The 21053-nt window shown below is 40.8% G+C and overlaps 1 protein-coding gene across 4 annotated transcripts in view; it reads right to left on the reverse strand.

The window, feature by feature from the left end:
* Window positions 1–4122: 4122 nt before the first annotated feature.
* Window positions 4123–21053, reverse strand: part of LYRM4 (LYR motif containing 4) — a 169370-nt gene continuing 152439 nt past the window's right edge. For all 4 annotated transcript variants that reach the window (XM_056521093.1, XM_056521092.1, XM_056521090.1 and 1 more), the window contains one exon: window positions 4123–4581. Coding sequence is in view for 2 of the 4 variants with exons in the window: in XM_056521091.1 (XP_056377066.1) it covers window positions 4455–4581 (127 nt within the window). In the remaining 2 variants the exon portion in view is untranslated. The remainder of the gene's footprint in view (window positions 4582–21053) is intronic.

Below are 21053 nucleotides of genomic sequence, written 5' to 3' on the forward strand. Positions count from 1 at the left end.
GTCGTGCTATAACTCGCAGCAGGAAACTTGCTAGGAGGGAAGAAAGGTCTTCCCTCCCCCTTAAACGTACCCCCTTTTCCTCCAAAATATTGTCCCCCTGTCACCAACATTGGCACTCAACTGTTGCATAAAAATAAAAAAAAACTGTAGTAACTGGATACCTATCACCCATTAACAGAAGCTGCATCTGAAGCTAAAGGAGTAAAATACATACTAGAGCTAGAATTATTTTTATCGATTAGTTGTCGATGAATCGATTAGTAGTACCAGCCCTACATACCGTGGTCCGGTTCACCTGTTATCTTCCTCCGTTCAAGCGCTGGGCAGAGCTTCATGATGTCACTGTTCTCTGCTGGGCCTCACTGCCAGCAGGTTTGTAGAAACAGCAGCGGTGACGTCATGAAGGTCTGCTCGGCGCAGGAAAGGAGGAAGATAACAGGTGAACCGGATCACGGCTCGGAGACAGGTATGTAGGGCTGAAACTACTAATCGATTAATCGACAACTAAGGGAGGGAGAGAAGGGTTGGAGTTGGGTTGAATGCAGAGGTCAGATATTAAAGGGGTTACAAGAACCTTTATGATCAGTTTTCAAAATGGGACACAGACAGGGGTTGATTGTGAGTCCTACTGTCTGTAGGGACGGAACTACTCTGCCATTAAAACATTTACCAGCGTTTATCATAGGTACTATGACACCAAGGCAGTCCTTACCTTTAGCTGTGACACTATGTTTATTATTTCTGTATTGTGACACCATTTGGTCCTCTATTCATTAACAGTGACATGGTTTATAATCCCTGTGCTGTGACATTATGTTTGTTGTATTACATCACTATGCATAATATTCCATATCAGAGTTTAAAACAACTTTTTTTTTTTTTTTTTACTTCACATCGTTTAGTATTCATGCAGTAACATATCTGTACGGGTAATTGCTACACTGTGAAAATTATTCCTGGGTTGTAACCAGGGCTGTGGAGTCGGTAGATAAATGTTCTGACTCCGACTCCACAGTATTTTGTACTTCCGATTCCCCGACTCCGACTCCTCTATATTAATATGCAAATGTATTTATAAACACTTACAGTTGAATCCAAGAAGCTGTTCCACCAAGTTCTTCTGAGCTCTTCTAGCAGAGAGAGGTAGTTGGGCAGAAGCTGCTACCTTCTTTTTGTGTGCTGATCTGCTGCTGAAGATAACGCAGTGAGAGGATCCAGGAAGGGGCATTTATTATAAAACATGATTTCCCTAGTAGAATCCCATAGTCCTGTTTAAAGTTTAAGCTAACAATCGGAGTTTACAAGTTTTTATAGCCTTAGCTGAATGGCAGCAGTTTTTCCAATGGTTTACAGCTTCAGTCTTGAACTATTGACCCTCCATTCCCTTCACTTCTACAAGTGTCTCTAATCCTGCAAAAAACATATTTACTTAATCCCTGATCAGAGAGAGGCTAGGTTACCCTACCCATGGGTTCCCTGTAACAGCAGAACACAACACTATGGAAAGTATAAGTATTGCCGCTCCTAATTGTGCGTTGCGTGCCATATAGTGAAGCACATGAAAAGCATGCTTCTTCACGGTCACTTAACGTGTTCGTTTTGCAGTTACGTGAGGCACTGCATGCATTGGTCTTTATTCTTACAGTAGAGAAGTCATAAATTATAACTTTTTGAGAATTGGGACATTTAAACTTGCTTTTTTTTTATTCCAATCTAAATTTAGTAGGAGTCAGAGTCGGAGTATTGTTTGCCGACTCCGACTCCAGGTACCCAAAATTTCGTCCGACTCCACAGCCCTGGTTGTAACTTCACTTTGGTCATTACTGTATTTACTATATATAACCGGTAACATTATAAAGCTCCTCCATTAATAGTGACCATGAGCATAATTTCTATCAGTGTTCTCTGACAATATTGTAACATGCACTAACATTGCTGTGTGCATCCTTAGGAGCAGAAATATATGCAAATGTTTCACACCTCACCACATTATTTCCTTTACAATATAAAATAATACAAATAGTATAAACTACATGAAAACTTGGGAGGACCCAATTCCAGATTTTTCCATCAGGATTTCTGATACTCCAATGAACATCTGATATCTGACATTTGATGACAACAATACTATAGAATTTTCTAAACTATAAAGTAATAACATGCAATTCCAACATTGTAACTTTATATGTAGGTGTGAAATATTGACTGAAAAAACGTAGGCTGAACAGAAACCTCTTGGCTTAAATGGGCACAGTCAGATACAAAAACTCTTTATACGTTTTACATCTTGCCAAAGCATAACATTTTCTAATACACTTCATTAGAAAATTATATTTCCTTTTTTTTTTTTTTTTTTTAGAAATCATGTCTTATAAAATGATGGCTTTGTTCAAGCTGAAGCACAGGCATAGACAAAGTCCAGTAAGTGAGGGTGGGCTAGCACTTCTCTGTGCTCAAAGGAGTCCTATCATACAGGAGAGAGCACAGAGGAGTCCTATCATACAGGAGAGAGCACAGAGGAGTACTATCATACAGGAGAGCACAGAGGAACAGAGGAGTCCTATCAGACAGGAGAGAGCACAGAGGAGTGCTATCATACAGGAGAGAGCACAGAGGAACAGAGGAGTCCTATCAGACAGGAGAGAGCACAAAGAAGTACTATGAGACAGGAGAGAGCACAGAGGAGTGCTATCAGACAGGAGAGAGCACAGAGGAGTGCTATCAGACAGGAGAGAGCACAGAGGAGTGCTATCAGACAGGAGAGAGCACAGAGGAGTGCTATCAGACAGGAGAGAGCACAGAGGAGTGCTATCAGACAGGAGAGAGCACAGAGGAGTGCTATCAGACAGGAGAGAGCACAGAGGAGTGCTATCAGACAGGAGAGAGCACAGAGGAGTGCTTTCAGACAGGAGAGAGCACAGAGGAGTGCTATCAGACAGAAGAGAGCACAGAGGAGTGCTATCAGACAGGAGAGAGCACGGAGGAGTCCTATCAGACAGGAGAGAGCACAGAGGAGTGCTATCAGACAGGAGAAAGCACAGAGGAGTACTATCAGACAGGAGAGAGCACAGAGGAGTTCTATCAGACAGGAGAAAGCAGAGAAGTAATATCAGACAGGAGAGAGCACAGACGAGTGCTATCAGACAGGAGAGAGCACAGAGGAGTCCTATCGGACAGGAGAGAACACAGAGGAATGCTATCAGACAGGAGAGAGCACAGAGGAGTGCTAGCCCACCCTCACTTACTGGACTTTGTCCATGCCTGTGCTTCAGCTTGGACAAACCCATGATTTCTATAAAAAGGAAATACATTTTTTTGCCAAGATGTACAACATATAAAAGGTTTTTGAATCTGACAGTGCCCTTTTAAGCTGTACTACTCACTATACTCTGAAAAACTGCATCCATTATACTTGCATTAAAGTTTTACGGTCATTAAATATAACTTTTGACATCAAACATGTTGATTGCATTGAGTCTCACTTCTGAAACACGCAGTGATCGGGAGTTATTAGCTGGATAAGTAGTGCGCTTCGCTCTCCGGCCAACTGAGAGATCCGTACATTTCTCTGCATAGATTTTTTAACCCGGCTTAGGCTGGGTTCACACTACGTTTTCTCCCATACGGGAGCGCATACGGCAGGGGAGAGCTAAAACCTCGCGCTCCTGTATGCCTTCGTATGCGCTCCCGTATGTCATTCATTTCAATGAGCCGGCCGGAGTGAAACGTTCGGTCCGGTCGGCTCATTTTTGCGCCGTATGCGCTTTTACAACCGGACCTAAAACCGTGGTTGACCACAGTTTTAGGTCCGGTTGTAAAAGCGCATACGGCGCAAAAATGAGCCGACCGGACCGAACGTTTCACTCCGGCCGGCTCATTGAAATGAATGACATACGGGAGCGCATACGAAGGCATACGGGAGCGCGAGGTTTTAGCTCCCCCCTGCCGTATGCGCTCCCGTATGGGAGAAAACGTAGTGTGAACCCACCCTTACCTGGCTAATAAATTATGACTGAAACTCGTCTCAGAAGTGAGACCTGGTGCTATCAACAACTGTTGGCAAGTAACCTTTTCAGATTGTCATAAACAGGAAAGTGGTCAGCCACATGCTTCAACAAAATGTCTGATAATTGTTACTTTATTTTCATTTTAGAAAGAGACAAATATTCACACAGAGCTATAGTCCATTTGTTCAATTATACAGTAAATGTAAAATAAACAGTTTTAATTAGAAAAGACTAGTAGTAACTTTGGCATTGGTCATTTATGGCTATTAGTTACAGTATGAAAGATGGTTCTGATTGTATACTGATGATTTAGTGATTTAAAGCATTAACATGTGTCCAATTTACTGTCCAGCTGAAACCCTGCACCTTTAAATAAATACAAAAAATATACCAGCTACAAAGTTAATAGAAGAATTAAAAAGGAATTCAAGCAAACTAATCTGTGTATCATTCCAGAAGAGCAAGAGCATTAAAGAAGAGGACCAATGCTTCAGTCATCCAATAGGTGATTTTACTGGTTTCCTGGAGACTCGATGATAATTTTGTCAGTGGAGTAGAAATGGCCGATGGAAACCTGCAATTCAGAAGAGACAATGTTATCACCATATATATATATATATTTATAACATGAAAAGCTTTACAACTCCAATGTTACAGTCTAAAAGAAGAAGTTATAACATTTAGATAAAGTCATGTTTTCTCTTCACAGCAGTTTTAATATATGGGACGCCATGGTAACTGTTTGGTTTTGCCCATAACAACCAATCAAAGCTCAGCTTTCATATCTTAATGAGCACTGGTAAAATGAAAACTGAGCTGTGATTGGTTGTTATAGTCAAAACCAGACAATCTTGGTTTCAGGCAAATTGATAAATCTGGGCCATTTAGTGCTCTAATGCTGCGGTTGTTAGTGTTGAAAGCTGGAAATGGTAACTTTAAGGGTAGGGTCACACGTGCCATATTTTGTTGCGTATTTTCCTACCGACTGACGTAAAAGGGCAAAAAAAAAATTTGCAGAACGCTTGTTGTTCGCAAACGCTTGTTGTTTTGTCTTTTGGGGGGGGGGGGGGGGGTAAGTGGCAGCATGTTCAAGGTTACATATTTTCTATTTCTCTTAAAATGCTACAAAAAATAATAATAATTGCCACCAATATGTTTTTTTTCAAGCATTTTAAATCAATTAAAGCCATATGTGATAGAGCTCTAACACACTTAACAATAGATAATTAGTCTGAATCTATAGATAATTAGTCATGTCCGTGTATGAGACTACAAAGAAAACCAGTCAGATCTTGGGAACTGAATTATTATAATACCCCAGGAGCCTTTCCAAACTGCCCATATTCCATAGCTCCTTTTCCATATTTCCAAGCAAGCACCTCTGTCTGGTGACTCCCCACTCCTCACTCTCTCTTCTAGGCTGCAGGCACCTTAGGCCTGCAATTTTAAAAGGGAACAGTAGGAGACAAGTATGTTGTGTCTTCTTGCATTAGGCATGAACAACAGCAAAAGGAGCCACAGCAAGGGAACCAGGATATGTACATTTTTTTCTTTTAATTCAATTGGTGCTAAGGGGCTATCTACGCTGTGGGGGCATGTTTGAGGGGCAAACTACTGTGTGGGGGCACTAGTGGGGTCTAAATACTTTGTGGGGGCACTATTGGGGGGGTTTACTACTGTGTGAAGTATTACTGGAGGACCAATTACTGTTTAAGGCACCATTGGGGCTAACTACTGTGTGGTGGCACTATTGGAGGGCCAGCTACATTGTGGAGGTACTGGTGGCGGGCCAGCTATTGTGTATAGGCCCTATTGGAGGCAAAATTATATCTAGGGGTACTATTGTGAAGTAACTACTATGTGTTGGCAGCTTTGGGGGTAACTAGTGTCTAGAGCACTATTGGGAGCTAATTTCTACAGTATGTATTGGCAGCTTTTGGAATAACTACTGCGTAGGGGATAACTGCTGAATGAGGGCTGTTTTGGTGGTAACTTTTGTAGGGTACTATTAAGTGGTAACTACTGTATGGTGGCACTATTGGGGTAACTACTGTATGGGGGCACTATTGGAGGGGTAACTACTGTATGGGGGCACTATTGGAGGGGTAACTACTGTGAGGGCACTTATAGTGTATGGGTCACAAAAGGAGGCATTATTTCTGTTTGGGACACTATGAATGGGGAATTTGTATACAGATGAGGAGGGGGAGCTGTAAAAGTGGAAAGCCTTAGATCTGTCTGAAACATTCAGTCATGACCGGAAGAAGTAATCATGATGATATGGGTTGACCAGAAAAGATGAGGAAAGAGGAAACTTTCGATCAGAGAAGATGTCACCTGTGAGTCATTAGATGTTATTTAATATAACCACTGTATGGGAGTAATGTTGACCTGTGTATAACGTTTTGTATTCAATAACAGTGGCTGTATTATCCAGTCATTAGGCAGTGGTAGCCATATTATTTGTCACTTTTATAGTAAATATATTGATGTTGGTATAATGGGTTTAGTTTAGTATGGTGATAATATGTAGCCAATATGTGGTGGTAAAATGTGGCATTATTATTTGGCCTTTATATTGTGTTGGTCTCGGTATACAGGATTTGGTCAGTAACAGTATAATGGGAAAATGTATGGGGTAATATGTGTTCTTTGTATAATGGTATTTGGTAACTGTATGACTATTAGGACTCCTTCAAACAGCAGAATTTCCAAGTGGAATCCAGTTTAAAAAATTCTGCTCGGAAACTGCTTTTACGCAGCAGAAATTCTAATTCCAAGCTTAGCAGAAAGAATGAAAATGATCATTCTTTCAGCAGAATCCGCTCTGCCAAGCCTTGCTGTCAATGGAGGCGGCACATGTCTGAGTGGTCCTACTGACGACTGATTCAGTTAGCCCCTGCCATGTTCCGAATGTCTGCCTAGAATTTCTCTAGGCAGATATTCTGCAGTGTGAATAGGCCCTTACATGGAGGAATATAGTAGTTCACTTTGCTGGCACTGTTACACACTGCATGGAAGCCTGCTGCAGAAAATCTTTGGCATACTCCTCCCAATGAATTTTAAATATAGGTGTGTGTGTGTGTGTGTGTGTGTGTAAAATAGGAGGAGGGCAAGTTTTGTTAACAGTTTGGGGCCCATAGTACAGGTAATTCACCACTGACAGTACCATATAAGTAAGGGTATGTTCACATATCGTTTTCAAATCTAATGTGTTTTTCTGGGCATTTATCTTTTTGTGGTGGCACAGATCTGCATAAGGATTATCCACATTGTCATTAAATGGGGCCAATCCTAATAAGCAGCACATTTCCAGCACAAATCTGGGCACATGTTTTCTGTCGTATGTGAGCATGGATGCAGAATCCAAATTTACATGGATGGAATGTGGATATTGTTGAATTTGGTGCCATGATATTTGCACTTAAAATGGGAAAAGTTGTGGCTTTCGCACAAAAACCATCCATGTTACTAAAATATAAGAAACCCAAGGAAAAAAATTCCCACACAGTAGGTCCTACGCCACAAGACATAGAATAATTCATAAAGAAAAAGGCGTCAAACAGGACATAATTGACACAAAGTATACTTTATTAACATGAAAAATGACAAGACATTTAAAATAATTTAAAAGAATACATATATAGTAGTAAACATGAATCCAATTGTGTCAATTATGTCCTGTTTGACGCCTTTTTCTTTATGAATTATAAAATATAAGAATCAATGTAGATGCAATGAGGTCAAACGTGCAATGTGCCTTGGAACCCAAGGTCTTTCATTTCATAGCAGGCTGTGCTAGTTATGGGCTGTGGATGTTTGGTGTATGTATGGTTGCCTGTTTTTGTAACATAGTTATGGTTTGGAACATAGTAAGCAGCACTTAATGGCCATGTAAGTTAATATGTCAGTGACCAGATGTTGTGCGTGCTCACATGGATTATTATTAATTTATTTTCATTCTAAATGTTCATTGCTTTAGTTTTAATGACTTATCCTCTTATTAATTGGCCATAATTTTACTGCTGCAAAGTGCAGCATTTAACTGTAACAGTTTGTAGCATAGGTCCTGAAGCCCCCATACACTTTGAGTTGAAGTCTGCCGACTGTCTATAGTGTAAGGCTGCATCTTAAAGGGGTATTCCAGGAAAAAAAACAACAACTTTTTTTTATATATCAACTGGCTCCAGAAAGTTAAACAGATTTGTAAATGTCTTCTATTAAAAAATCTTAATTCTTCCATTAATTATCAGCTGCTGAAGTTGAGTTGTTCTTTTCTGTCTGGCAACAGTGCTCTCTGTGGACATCTCTGCTTGTCTCGGGAACTGCACAGAGTAGAAGAGGTTTGCTATGGGGATTTGCTTCTACTTTGGACAGTTCCCGAGACACGTGTCATCAGAGAGCACTTAGACAGAAACGAACAACTCAACTTCAGCAGCTCATAAGTACTGGAAGGATTAAGATTTTTTTAATAGAAGTAATTTACAAATCTGTTTAACTTTCTGGAGCCAGTTGATATACATACATATATATATATATATATATATATATATATATATATATATATATATAAAGTTTTTCCCTGGATAACCCCTTTAACTCTCTCGACAGATGATGTGATTGAAGAGAAGAGTGGGGCATGTTGAATTGTTACTGCCAACTCTATTGTTCTAAGAGAAGCTGCCACCAGAGCTGTCTGACTGCAGCTTACCCCTACCTTTTCTATAGAGAACACATGTATTTTTGGCCATGCAAAACATTCCCGTGTATAGGGAGGATGGAAGAGATAACTGTTGGCCGACCAAGCAGTTACTGAAAGTGCATGTCCTACTTTAGTGTGTGTATATGGCATTTCACAGTACTCAATGTCAGGATCATACCGGCAGTTTACACAACAAGTCATATAATATCCACTAAATAAGAGACTGTATGTGATCTACTATAGCAGCCTATTTTTGATGCAGGCCCTTTTTGCAAAGCTGACAGGCATCACTATGTGTTAATACGTTTTGGAACGCTTTTATTTATCTAAGATTGTGTAATTTAGCTTTGGCCAATATGGTTTGTGTTTATAAAGCAAACAAATATAGAAACAAACGTGAAAAACTTTAAATTAAAAAATTTGACAGGCAGATAGTCATAGCACACAAATATGTTACAAAGTCTCATTCACCATTTGTCTACCTTGTGTTGGCATCATTTTATACATGTCCTTTTATTTAACTTTTTAAAGAAAACATAAGTTTAGCAGCAACTTATTTAAGTGAACTTTTATTTTATAAATTTTTTTGGTACCATTTCAGATGAGTAAAATGGCATTTAAGAAATCTGTCAAAGGTTTTCTGGGTAGGTAAAATAACTTAAAAAAGGAATATCCTTGCATTAAAAAAATAAATAAAAAAGGCTTTGTCTAATTCCCAGTGTTTCCCCTCCCCTCAGAAGTAGTGTAAAACATCTTAAAGTCCAGATGGCGGAGCCCTGTCACGTTAAACTGTATCCTTGAGTTCTCAGAGAAATCAAGGATCTGGAGGATGTACTGGACTTCACATTGTATTAGCCACATGGGGGTCTGAAGACTCGGGGCCTTCGGAATTGACAGTTCTTAGGTGCCTTTTGCTGGCAGCTGCAGGATGACAGAAGGAAAGATGTAACATCCTCATTTACGAACTCCATTTAGAATGCAAAAAAGGGGAATATCTCCTTGGCAGAATACACTCTGCAGGCCACATATATTTATTCTTGCGAGTGTGTATATGAATTGCTTTAACAAGTGTAGGGTTAATGCAGTATTAACAATTATGCACACAATCCGTTACCTCAGGGGGCTTTTCCTGCATAGTGAGGGTTGTTGCAAATGGTGCTTATAAATGGTTTGAGTATTGCGAATCTCTAAACCATCAAATCAGCTGAATGATTCTGATCAGGTTACTGGCAGCAACAGCATAGTAGTGATCAGGTGTAATGTATTGTTTCTTCCACCAAGGACAACTGTTTTAAAGGGATATTCCAGCCAAATGCATCTTATATCCTATCCAAAAGATAGGGGATAAGATGTCTGATCGTTGGGGGCCCGTCGCTGGGACGCCCCGGTGATCTCCATGCAGCACCCACATTCTATGCGGGGCTGTGTCTCAAGTCTTGGAAACCTCTTTGTTTCCGGGACTGGAGACGTGACATCACGTCATGCCCCCTCCATTCATGTCTATGGGAGGGGGCATGACGGCCATAACGCCCCCTCCCATACACATGAATGGCATGAGGTCACGAGGGGGCATGGGGTGACGTCATGTCTCCAGTCATAGAATATGGGTGCTGCATGGAGAGCGCGTGGGGTCCCAGTGATGGGCCCCCCGTGATCAGACATCTTATCCCCTATCCTTTGGATAGGGGATAAGATGTATTTGGCCAGAATACCCCTTTAATACCATAACTGGGACCGGGTTCCAGTTTAACTGCCGCTTTAAGACAAATTATACAGTATTTTTTTCCTACGTAGATGCAGCATTGACTGACCAATCGCAGCAATCGCTAGGGTGGGACAATTTCCATCGGTCACTTGGCACTTACTAGTGACTGGCTGCTGTGCTGTGGATGACCATGGTCATTACTGCTGTGTCATTTCCCACCACAACCTGTTAACATTAAATGTACAATAGTTCTTATTAACTACAGTAACTTCATAATGTAGGTTGCAGGGCTGGAAGCGATTCAAAATAAGAAAAACCCACTTCCTTTCACTAGACTAAATATATTTGTATGTACGTTTACAAAGCGAGCAGAACGCCTCTCCTGGCTGACTGCCATGTTCCAGAGGTCAATGTCTCAACATTTTCATAATAGCTAAGTTATGAAAAACAAACACTGCAGTGACAGAGGGACAGCGAGTCCGAGCCTACTCTTCTTAAATAATTTAACTTTGTTCTGGAACAGTCAATACCAGAACCAATGAACTTTAGTGCTTTTTGGATCATGCACATTTATTTGTGACCGTGACACAGCAAGGGACAAGTAACTTCCTAAATCATACCAATTCCCCAGAGAAGGATAAATGCTGCTATGACAACTTAAAAATGGAAGTAAAAAAGGAAAAGAAAATCAACCTTCATAACCTGGTTTTCCTCTCCGCACTGAACGCAAGCATTCCACAGCGGGGTGCCTCCATTTACTGCGGAATGCATGAAGCTGGAGGCTGTAAATGGCTAATGCTAATGCTACATAACATAGAATAGGGAGCGCCATATGTCAGCTTAGAAAAGGCTACTGCATATAGCTTCTGGCCAGTAGAGGACGCAAGGTGGGGGAGGAATGTGTGTACACAAGCTACCACTACTGTAGAGGAGAAAGAGTGGATTCTGCTGCTCTCTCTAATAAACCAAGGGAGGGCCCTGCTACTACCACCGATTAACCCCTTAAGGACCGGGGTTTTTTCCATTTTTGTTTTTTGCTCCTTGCCTTTCAAAAATCATAGCTCTTTCAATTTTGCACCTAAAAATCCATAGGATTGCTTATTTTTTGCGCCACCAATTCTACTTTGTAATGATGTCAGTCATTTTGCCCAAAAATCTACGGTGAAACGGGGAAAAAATCATTGTGCGACAAAATTGAAAAAAATTTAAATTTTGGGGGCTTCCGTATCTACGTAGTACATTTTTCGGTAAAAATGACACCTTATCTTTATTCTGTAGGTCCATACGATTAAAATGATACCCTACTTATATAGGTTTGATTTTGTCGTACTTCTGGAAAAAATCATAACTACATGCAGGAAAATGTATACGTTTAAAATTGTCATCTTCTGACGCCTATAACTTTTTTATTTTCCGTGTATGGGGCGGTATGAGGGCTCATTTTTTGCGCCGTGATCTGAAGTTTTTAACGGTACCATTTTTGCATTGATAGGACTTATTGCGCTATTTTGGACTTTGGAATTTTTTTGCGCGTACGCCATTGACCGAGCGGTTTAATTAACAATATATTTTTATAATTCGGACATTTCCGCACGCGGTGATACCATATATGTTTATTTTTATTTACACTGTTTTTTGTTTATGGGAAAAGGGGGGTGATTCAAACTTTTAATAGGGAAGGGGTTAAATGATCTTTATTCACTTTTTTTTGCAGTGTTATAGCTCCCATAGGGACCTATAACACTGCACACACTGATCTTTCACATTGATCAATGGTTTCTCATAGGAAACCAGTGATCGATGATTCTGCCGCATGACTGCTCATGCCTGGATCTCAGGCACTGAGCAGTCATTCGGCGATCGGAAAGCGAGGAGGCAGGTAGGGACCCTCCGGCTGTCATGCAAGCTGTTCGGGATGCCGCGATTTCGCAGCGGCTATCCCGAACAGCCCACTGAGCTAACTGGCAGTTTTTACTTTCACTTTTAGCCGTGTGACTCAGCTGTGAGCGCGTGGCTAAAGGGTTAATAGCGGCGCGGCGCGCTATTAGCGGCGGGTCCCGGCGTCACTATGACGCCGGGCCCGCCGTGATATGATGCGGGGTTACAGTGTAACCCCACGTTATATCACGGGAGCAGGACCAAGGACGTACCGGTACATCCTTGGTCCTTAAAGGGCTAAAGACTATGCTGCTGCTGCTACTTCTACTGCAAACAAGGGGAAGGGAGTACACTGCTGTGAAATATAAGACAAGGTCTACACATCCTGGATGTCTGCTTAATTTGCCAATAGGCAGAACAGGTCAAGCACAGAGTGGAGACGTACAATGGTTTTCCTGATACCTTTTGGATTTGATTGAAGCTTTGGTGGGGAACGTATGTACAGTAAGAAATATGGAGAATCAGGTTGTGTCTGCAGATTGCATTATAACAGGCTCCTAGAGTTAAAGGGGTATTCCAGGAAAAAACTGTTTTTGATATATTAACTGGCTTCAGAAAGTTAAACAGATTTGTAAATTACTACTATTAAAAAAATCTTAATCCTTTCAGTACTTATGAGCTGCTGAAGTTGAGTTGTTCTTTTCTGTCTAAGTGCTCTCTGATGACACCTGTCTCGGGAACTGCCCAGAGTAGAAGCAAATCCCCATAACAAACCACTTCTACTTTGTGCAGTTCCCAAAACAAGCAGAGATGTCAGCAGAGAGCACTGTTGCCAGACAGAAAGGAACAACTCAATTTCAGCAGCTGATAATTATTGGAAGGATTAAGATTTTTTAATAGAAATAATTTACAAATCTGTTTAACTTTCTGGAGCCAGTTGATATCTAAAAAAAAATAAAAAATAAAAAAGTTTTTTTTCCTGGTATACCCCTTTAAGATTTGTCTAGACCAGTCATGTAAGCAATTCATGGATACAATATATTCTGAAGAGATTATACACTGCGACATTCAGCCCATTGAAAGTGTGCCTTGTATATTTTTCTCATATTTTAGCTTGCACACTACATGCGAACTAGCAGCTGACGGGAGTGCTTAAAGGGGTACTCCACTGCCCCAGCGTCCAAAACGTTTAATTCAGAATGCTGGGTGCGGGGGTCGTGACGTCAAGGCTACGCCCCTCATGACATCACACCCCCTCAATGCAAGTCTATGGGAGGGGGCGTGACGTTCACCACGCCCCCTCCCATAGACTTGCATTGAGGGGGCGTGGTGTGACGTCACGACCCCCGCAGCCCGTACCCAGCATTCGGAACGAAATGTTTCAGACTCTGTGGCAGTGGAGTACCCCTTTAACCCCCTAGTGGTCAAAAATTTAACAATACATATGTGGACAGAGCCTTTATTCTAGGCGAAATTGTTCTCTTATTAATCTTTACTTGAATTTCCGATTTTGGCCTTGAGGACACAGAAAATTTGTTTTTGTTTTTTTTACTCCTCGCCTTCTAAGAGCCATAACTCTCTTATTTTCCATGGACAGACCCATTTGAAGGCTTATTTTTTGCACAACCAATAGTACTCTGCAATGACACCTTTTATTTTACCATAAAATTTACAGCAATGGTGGGAAAATGATACAAAAATTGCAATTTTACAACTTTTGGGGTTTTTGTTTTTACGCAGTGCATTTTACTACTAAAATGATACCTATCTTTATACACTTTTCAAATATTGACAAAAAAAAGAATGTTTAAAATTTTCCTCCTCTGACCCCTATAACTTTATTTTACCATATACAGGGCTGTTTAACCCCTTAAGGACCAAGTTCATTTTGTCATTTTAAGCATTAACCCACAGATTTTTCCGTTTTTGCACTTTCGTTTTTTCCTCCTCACCTTTTAAAAATCATAACCCTTTAAATTTTGCACCTAAAAACCCATATGATGCCTTATATTTTGCGCCACCAATTCTACTTTGCAGTGACATCAATCATTGTACCCAAAAATCTACGGCGAAATGGAGAAAAAAAATCTTTGTGTGATGAAATTGAAGAAAAAACTGAATTTTTTTACTTTTGGGGGCTTCCGTTTCTACGTAGTACATTTGTTTGTAAAAATGACACCTTATCTTTATTCTGTAGGTCCATACAATTAAAATGATACCCTACTTATATAGGTTTGATTTTGTCGTACTTCTGGAAAAAATCAAAACTACATGCAGGAAAATGTATATGTTTAAAATTGTCATCTTCTGACCCCTATAACTTTTTTATTTTACTGTGCATGGGGCGGTATAAGGGCTCATTTTTTGCACCGTGATCTGAAATTTTTAGCGGTATCATTTTTGTATTGATCGGACTTTTTGATCGCTTTTTATTCATTTTTTCATGATATAAAAGGTGACCAAAAATATGTTATTTTGGACTTCGGAATTTTTTTGTGCGTACGCCATTGACCGTGCAGTTTAATCAATTATATATTTTTATAGTTCCGACATTTACGCAGGCGTGGATACCACATATGTTTATATTTATTTTTATTTACATTTTTTTTAATGGGAAAAGGGGGGTGATTTGGACTTTTATTAGGGAAAGGGTTAAATCACATTTATTAACTTTATAGCTCCCATAGGGGGCTATAACACTGCACACACTGATCTTATACACTGATCACTGCAAAGCCATAGTTTTGCATTGATCAGTGTTATCGGCGGTCGATTGCTCAAGCCTGCATCTCAGGCTTGGAGCAATCAATCGCCAAACGGACACGCCGGAGGAAGGTAAGAGGACCTCCGCTCGTGTCCTAGCTGATCGGGACACCGCATTTTCACTGCGGTGGTCCGATCACCCCCACTGAGCAGCCGGAAAGCTTTTACTTTAGTTTTAGATGCGGCGTTCAACTTAGAACGCCGCGTCTAAAGGGTTGATAGCGCGCGGCACCGCGATCACTGCCGCGCGCTATTAGCACCACGTGGCCCCACGACCCCGCGTTATATCGCGGGTGCCGGCCAAGGACGTAAATATACGTCCTTGGTCGTTAAGGGGTTAATAACTCTGGGATGCTTTTACTTATGAATTTGATTATTTTTTTCATGACATATTCTACTTTATGTTAGTGTTACATTTCCATTGATACTTGCATCATTTATTGGTGAAAAATTCCAAAATTCATGACAAATTAGAAAATTTAGCATTTTTCTAACTTTGAAGCTCTCTGCTTGTAAGGGAAATTGACATCCCAAATAAATGATATATTGATTCCCATATACAGTATGTCTACTTTATCTTTGCATCATAAAGTTGACAGGTTTTTACATTTGGAAAACATCAGAGGGCTTCAAAGTTTAGCAGCAATTTTCCAATTTTTCACAAAGGAGAGTGAATTTAGCTGAAATGGTTTTTGGGGGCATGGCACATTTAGGAAGCTCCCTTGGTGCCTGAAAAGCAAAAAAAAAAAAAAAAAAAAAAAACACATGGCACACTATTGAGGAAACTACACCCCTCAAGGAACATAACAAGGGGTACATGGAGTCTTAACACCCCACAGGTGTTTGATGAATTTCCACTAAAGTTGACATAAAAATGAAAAATTTAAGTTTTTTTCACAAAAATGCTGATATTACCAAAGGGGTAATAGGAGAAAAAGCCCCCAAAAATTTGTAACCCCATTTCTTCTGAGTATGGAAATACCTCATGTGTGGATGTAAAGTGCTCTGAGGGCGCACTACAGGGCTCGGAGTGCCACTGGGCTTTTGGAGAGAGAATTTGGCTGGAATGGAAGTCGGGGGCCATATGCGTTTACAAAGCCCCTGTGCTACCAGAACAGTGAACCCCCCCAAAACACACACGTGACCCCATTTTGCAAACTTCACCCCTCACGGAATGTAATAAGGGGTGCATTGAGCATTTACACCTCAATGGCGTTTGAAAGATCTTTGGAACAGATGGCTTTGTAAATGAAAAATTTTCTTTTTCTTTTTCACGCATGCAATGCTCACTGCACCCCTTATTACATACTTATTTTTTTTCACTAACATGCTGCTGTAGCCCCCAACTACTGCAAACCTCCAGCTGTTGCAAAACTAGAACTCCCAGCATGCACTCACAGACCGTGCATGCTGGGAGTTAGAGATATGTAACAGCTGTAAGGAACACCGGTTGGTAAACACTAAGTTAGGTAACAGACTAAGGCTGGGTTCACACTACGTTTTCTCCCATACGGGAGCGCATACGGCAGGGGGGAGCTAAAACCTCGCGCTCCCGTATGTCTTCGTATGCGCTCCCGTATGTCATTCATTTCAATGAGCCGGCCGGAGTGAAACGTTCGGTCGGCTCATTTTTTTTTTTGCGCCGTATGCGCTTTTACAACCGGACCTAAAACTGTGGTCAACCACGGTTTGAGGTACCGGTTGTAAAAGCGCATACGGCGCAAAAATGAGCCGACCGGACCGAACGTTTCACTCCGGCCGGCTCATTGAAATGAATGACATACGGGAGCGCATACGAAGGCATACGGGAGCGCGAGGTTTTAGCTCCCCCCTGCCGTATGCGCTCCCGTATGGGAGAAAACGTAGTGTGAACCCAGCCTAACTCCGCTTTTTCGCACCAGTGTGCCTCCAGCTGTTGCAAAACTATACCTCCCAGCATGCATTGACAGCCAAAGGGCATGTTGGGAGTTGTACTTATGCAGCAGCTGGAGGACCACAGTTTGGAGACCACTGTGTAGTGGTCTCTAAACTGTGGACCTCCAGATGTTGCAAAACTACAACTCCCAACATGCCCACACTGTTCAGACATGCTGGGTGTTGTAGTTCGGCAACATCTAAAAGGCCATATGTTGCAGAACTACAATGACCAGCATGCCTGAACAGTGTGGGCATTCATATCAAATGCAGATCTATGGGGGCAGCCATGAATGAAGAGATAAGCACTCTGGCTACCTGCACAGGGGATCGCCCCCCGCGATCGCTCTGAAGGGGAGGGGGAAACACCCCGCTAGACCACCAGGGATGGTAAAAGATCCCTTTAGACACCGCTGTCAACTTTGACAGCGGTGATCTAAAGGGTTAATAGCCAGCCGCGCATTCCGTGCTATTAGCGGTGGCCCCCGGCTACTGAAATCAGTATGCCCACTCCATACACAGGAGCCCACTCCATAAACCCTGGGCGCCGGTGTGAGGTACAGACTTGCGACCGCAACCAGATATCTTATCCCCTATTTTTTGGACAGGGGATAAGATGTTTAGGGGCAGAGTACCCCTTTAGGACTAGGTGTGAGTAAGTCTGTGAGCTTAGAGGAACCTGACCCTCTAATAGGGAGCTTTATTCCTGAAGGCTGCAGCCTAAAAATGTAATATTGTGACTAAAAAGTGACACATGTTCGATGCCACTGTGTTGGGTGGCTGTTAGTAAATCATTGTATAGACAGGGACAATGTATTGTATACTTAGTGCTCGAAAAGCATGTCTATTTTGTCAGATGGATTAAGGAGCAATTAAAGGGGTACTCCGGTGGAAAACTTTTATTATTTTTATTTTTTTAAATCAACTGGTGCCAGAAAGTTAAACAGATTTGTAAATCACTTCTATTAAAAAATCTTAATCCTTCCAGTACTTTTTAGGAGCTGTATACTAAAGAGAAATCCAACAAAGAAATGCATTTCCTGTGATGTCCTGACCACAGTGCTCTCTGCTGACCTCTGCTATCCATTTTAGGAACTGGAGAAAATCTCCATAGCAAACATATGCTGCTCTGGACAGTTCCTAAAATGGACAGCAGAGGTCAGCAGAGAGCACTGTGGTTCGGACATCACAGGAAATGTATTTCTTTTTGGATTTCTCTTTAGTATACAGCCCCTAAAAAGTACTGGAAGGATTAAGATTTTTTAATAGAAGTGATTTGCAAATCTGTTTAACTTTCTGGCACCAGTTGATTTAAAAAATAAAAATAAAAAGTTTTCCACGGGAGTACCCCTTTAACACTACTCTCAACAGGACAGATACTCAAAAGCCACAAAAAGCAACATGAAAAAATGTATCCAACGTGCTTAAACCTTTATGACAGTAGTCTCATAATGCTTGAATAAACAAATTGTGTAGTAAAGGAATAAAGGTAACACTCACCTGAAGTTGGTTCAAAGAATGTTTGGCTTCATTTCAAAAGCATATAACTGGAACTTAAGTCCCATGTGGGGAGAGGGAGCTTGACACCCGAGCTGCGGGGATGTATCGCTAGCAGTAGTAGATTTTTTTTGCGTAACAAAGCGCTTCTTAAGGCTGTGCGAGGAAGTCCCATGCAGACAGAAATTGTGGGGTGTACCGTTAGCAGCAACAAATTGTTTCCTGTCACAAGATGCTTCTTCTGGCTGTGCACAGTTGGAAGAAGCATCTTGTGATGCTAAATTATTTGTTGCCACTAACAATACTTTCTGGTACCTTAGGTGTCCAACTCCTTATTCCCGCACAGGACTTTGTTCCTAGTTGTATGCATTTAAGAAATGAAGCCAAACCCATTTAGACCAACTTCCAGTAACTGATATCCTTATTTCTTTTCTACACTGTTTGAAGATTTATCTTGTGTTATGCCTGAAGGCTGTATTTTCTTAATGAAAAGCCTTGTTTCTGACTTCCATTTTGACACTATTTGACTGGTTCTATAGAGATAATCAACCCCCACGTCACAAAGACAGGTCAATATTTTTGATCGGTCTGGGTCTCAGTGCTGAGACCTCCAAAAATGACATGTCATTTTCTTTTTTCTTAATGACATGGACATTTTATTTTTTCTTAATGACATGGACATTTTTTTTTCTTAAGGACATGGACATTTTAAGGCTTCAGACAAAACCAGGAAATCGTTTCCTATATTAGAAATGAGTTTTACCAGTAATCACTATTGGTCCAGTGTATATTGCCAGAACTCAATTATGTTTTATCTATATTACATAATGTCACAAGGCATCTCTTTGTATGTCATTATGGTTACCTTCTGTATACGCAGCAACACCATTGAGCAATAAAGTGAGACCAAAATGGAGCTTAGACGATATATTATGATTTTATTTATTTTCCAAATTCTTTAGATTAGTGCTGTGGGATTATTCTATAGTAAACAAATATGTGACAGAGACGTTAGTAACCACAGATTATCATGCAGTCCTTTATAGGGGTTGTATGAGGACATGCAATTTTTCATATATTACTTGGATTGGTGTAAAATTAAACAATAAGTCATACTCACCTCCTCCAATCCCCTCACCACCCCTTCTCTGGCGTCAACCAGTCTAGTCTTCCTGCTTCCGGGATAAGCCATCTAAGCTGGCCACAGCAGTCTCCAGTCTCAGTCAGTAATCGGTTAGAGTAGACAGATCCTCCTGAGATGGCTCATCTTGGAAACAGGAAGAAGCAGTGATGAGCGAGAACCGGATGATGTCAGAACAGGAGGGATGTGATTATCACTTTTTTCCCCCCCCCCACATATAAAATGTATGTCTCTCGACAACCCCCTTAAACTACAATACAAAACAATTTAATGTTTTCATGATAACTATCCCCAGATGATCTTCCACGAGTCATTTAAAGAGATTGTCCTATAAATGATCAGGCATGATAAGACAAGTGCTTGCAAACAAAACTACCAGATAGTATTCCAGGTGTGCAGTATGGCAGTAATACTAACTGTGTGACACTCCTTTCATAAATATAAACTGGTCCAGCTCATACAGATATTTATCATTAGCCACACCACTGCTTGAATTGATCTACACACTAGTTGGCAGTGACAAGTGTTATGGTATTAGTACCTGCCCAAAAAAGTAAAAAAACATTAACAGGTAACCAAATATTAACAACCTGCATAGTCAACATTCTGGAGATCGTTGCCACTATCTTTAAGGGCTTATGTGTACAAGTGTAAATATCTCTTTATAACCTGCAGCTTGTACAGAGCCTTAATATTGCACCCAAAATTCCCTACTGTATTCTCCATATATGCATTAAGTTAGTGAGTATGATGTTTAGTTAGTACCAAGAGTTCCATTGTAGAGGTTTTATTTAATGACTGCCATATTGGAGTCAGGAAAGAATTCTTCCCTCTGGTATAGAGTAAGTGACATCAGCCTCATGGGGTTTTTTGCATTACTCTGGATCAACAAGGTAAGGTTTTAGGTTAAAGGGGATATCCATTAAAAAATCTTAATCCTTTCAGTACTTATGAGCTTCTGAAGTTTAGGTTGTTCATTTCTTTCTAAGTAATCTCTGATGACACCTGTCTCGGGAACCGCCCAGTTTAGAAGAGGTTTGCTATGGGAATTTGCTTCTAAACTGGGCATTTCCCGAGACACGTGTCATCAGAGATTACTTGGACAGAAAAGAACAACCTTAACTTCAGAAGCTCATAAGTACTGAAAGGATTAAGATTTTTTAATAGAAGTAATTTACAAATCTGTTTAGCTTTCTGGAACCAGTTGATATATATAAAAAAAGTTTTTTCCTGGAATACCCCTTTAAACTTGATGGACTCTTGTCTTTTTTCAACCTTACAAACTATTAGTATGTGAAGGGGTGGTCTCAAAGTCCATATGCTCTATTAGGGACTTTATAAAAAGAGGCTCCGACTCTGGTACAATCAGGTGGTCATTGCATTACATAGAGCCATTCATTTGAATGGCTGCCATGTAATGCTACTTCTCCCCTGTACTGTAATGTC

Source organism: Hyla sarda, chromosome 5 (genome assembly GCF_029499605.1).
Source record: "Hyla sarda isolate aHylSar1 chromosome 5, aHylSar1.hap1, whole genome shotgun sequence".
NCBI lineage: Eukaryota > Metazoa > Chordata > Amphibia > Anura > Hylidae > Hyla > Hyla sarda.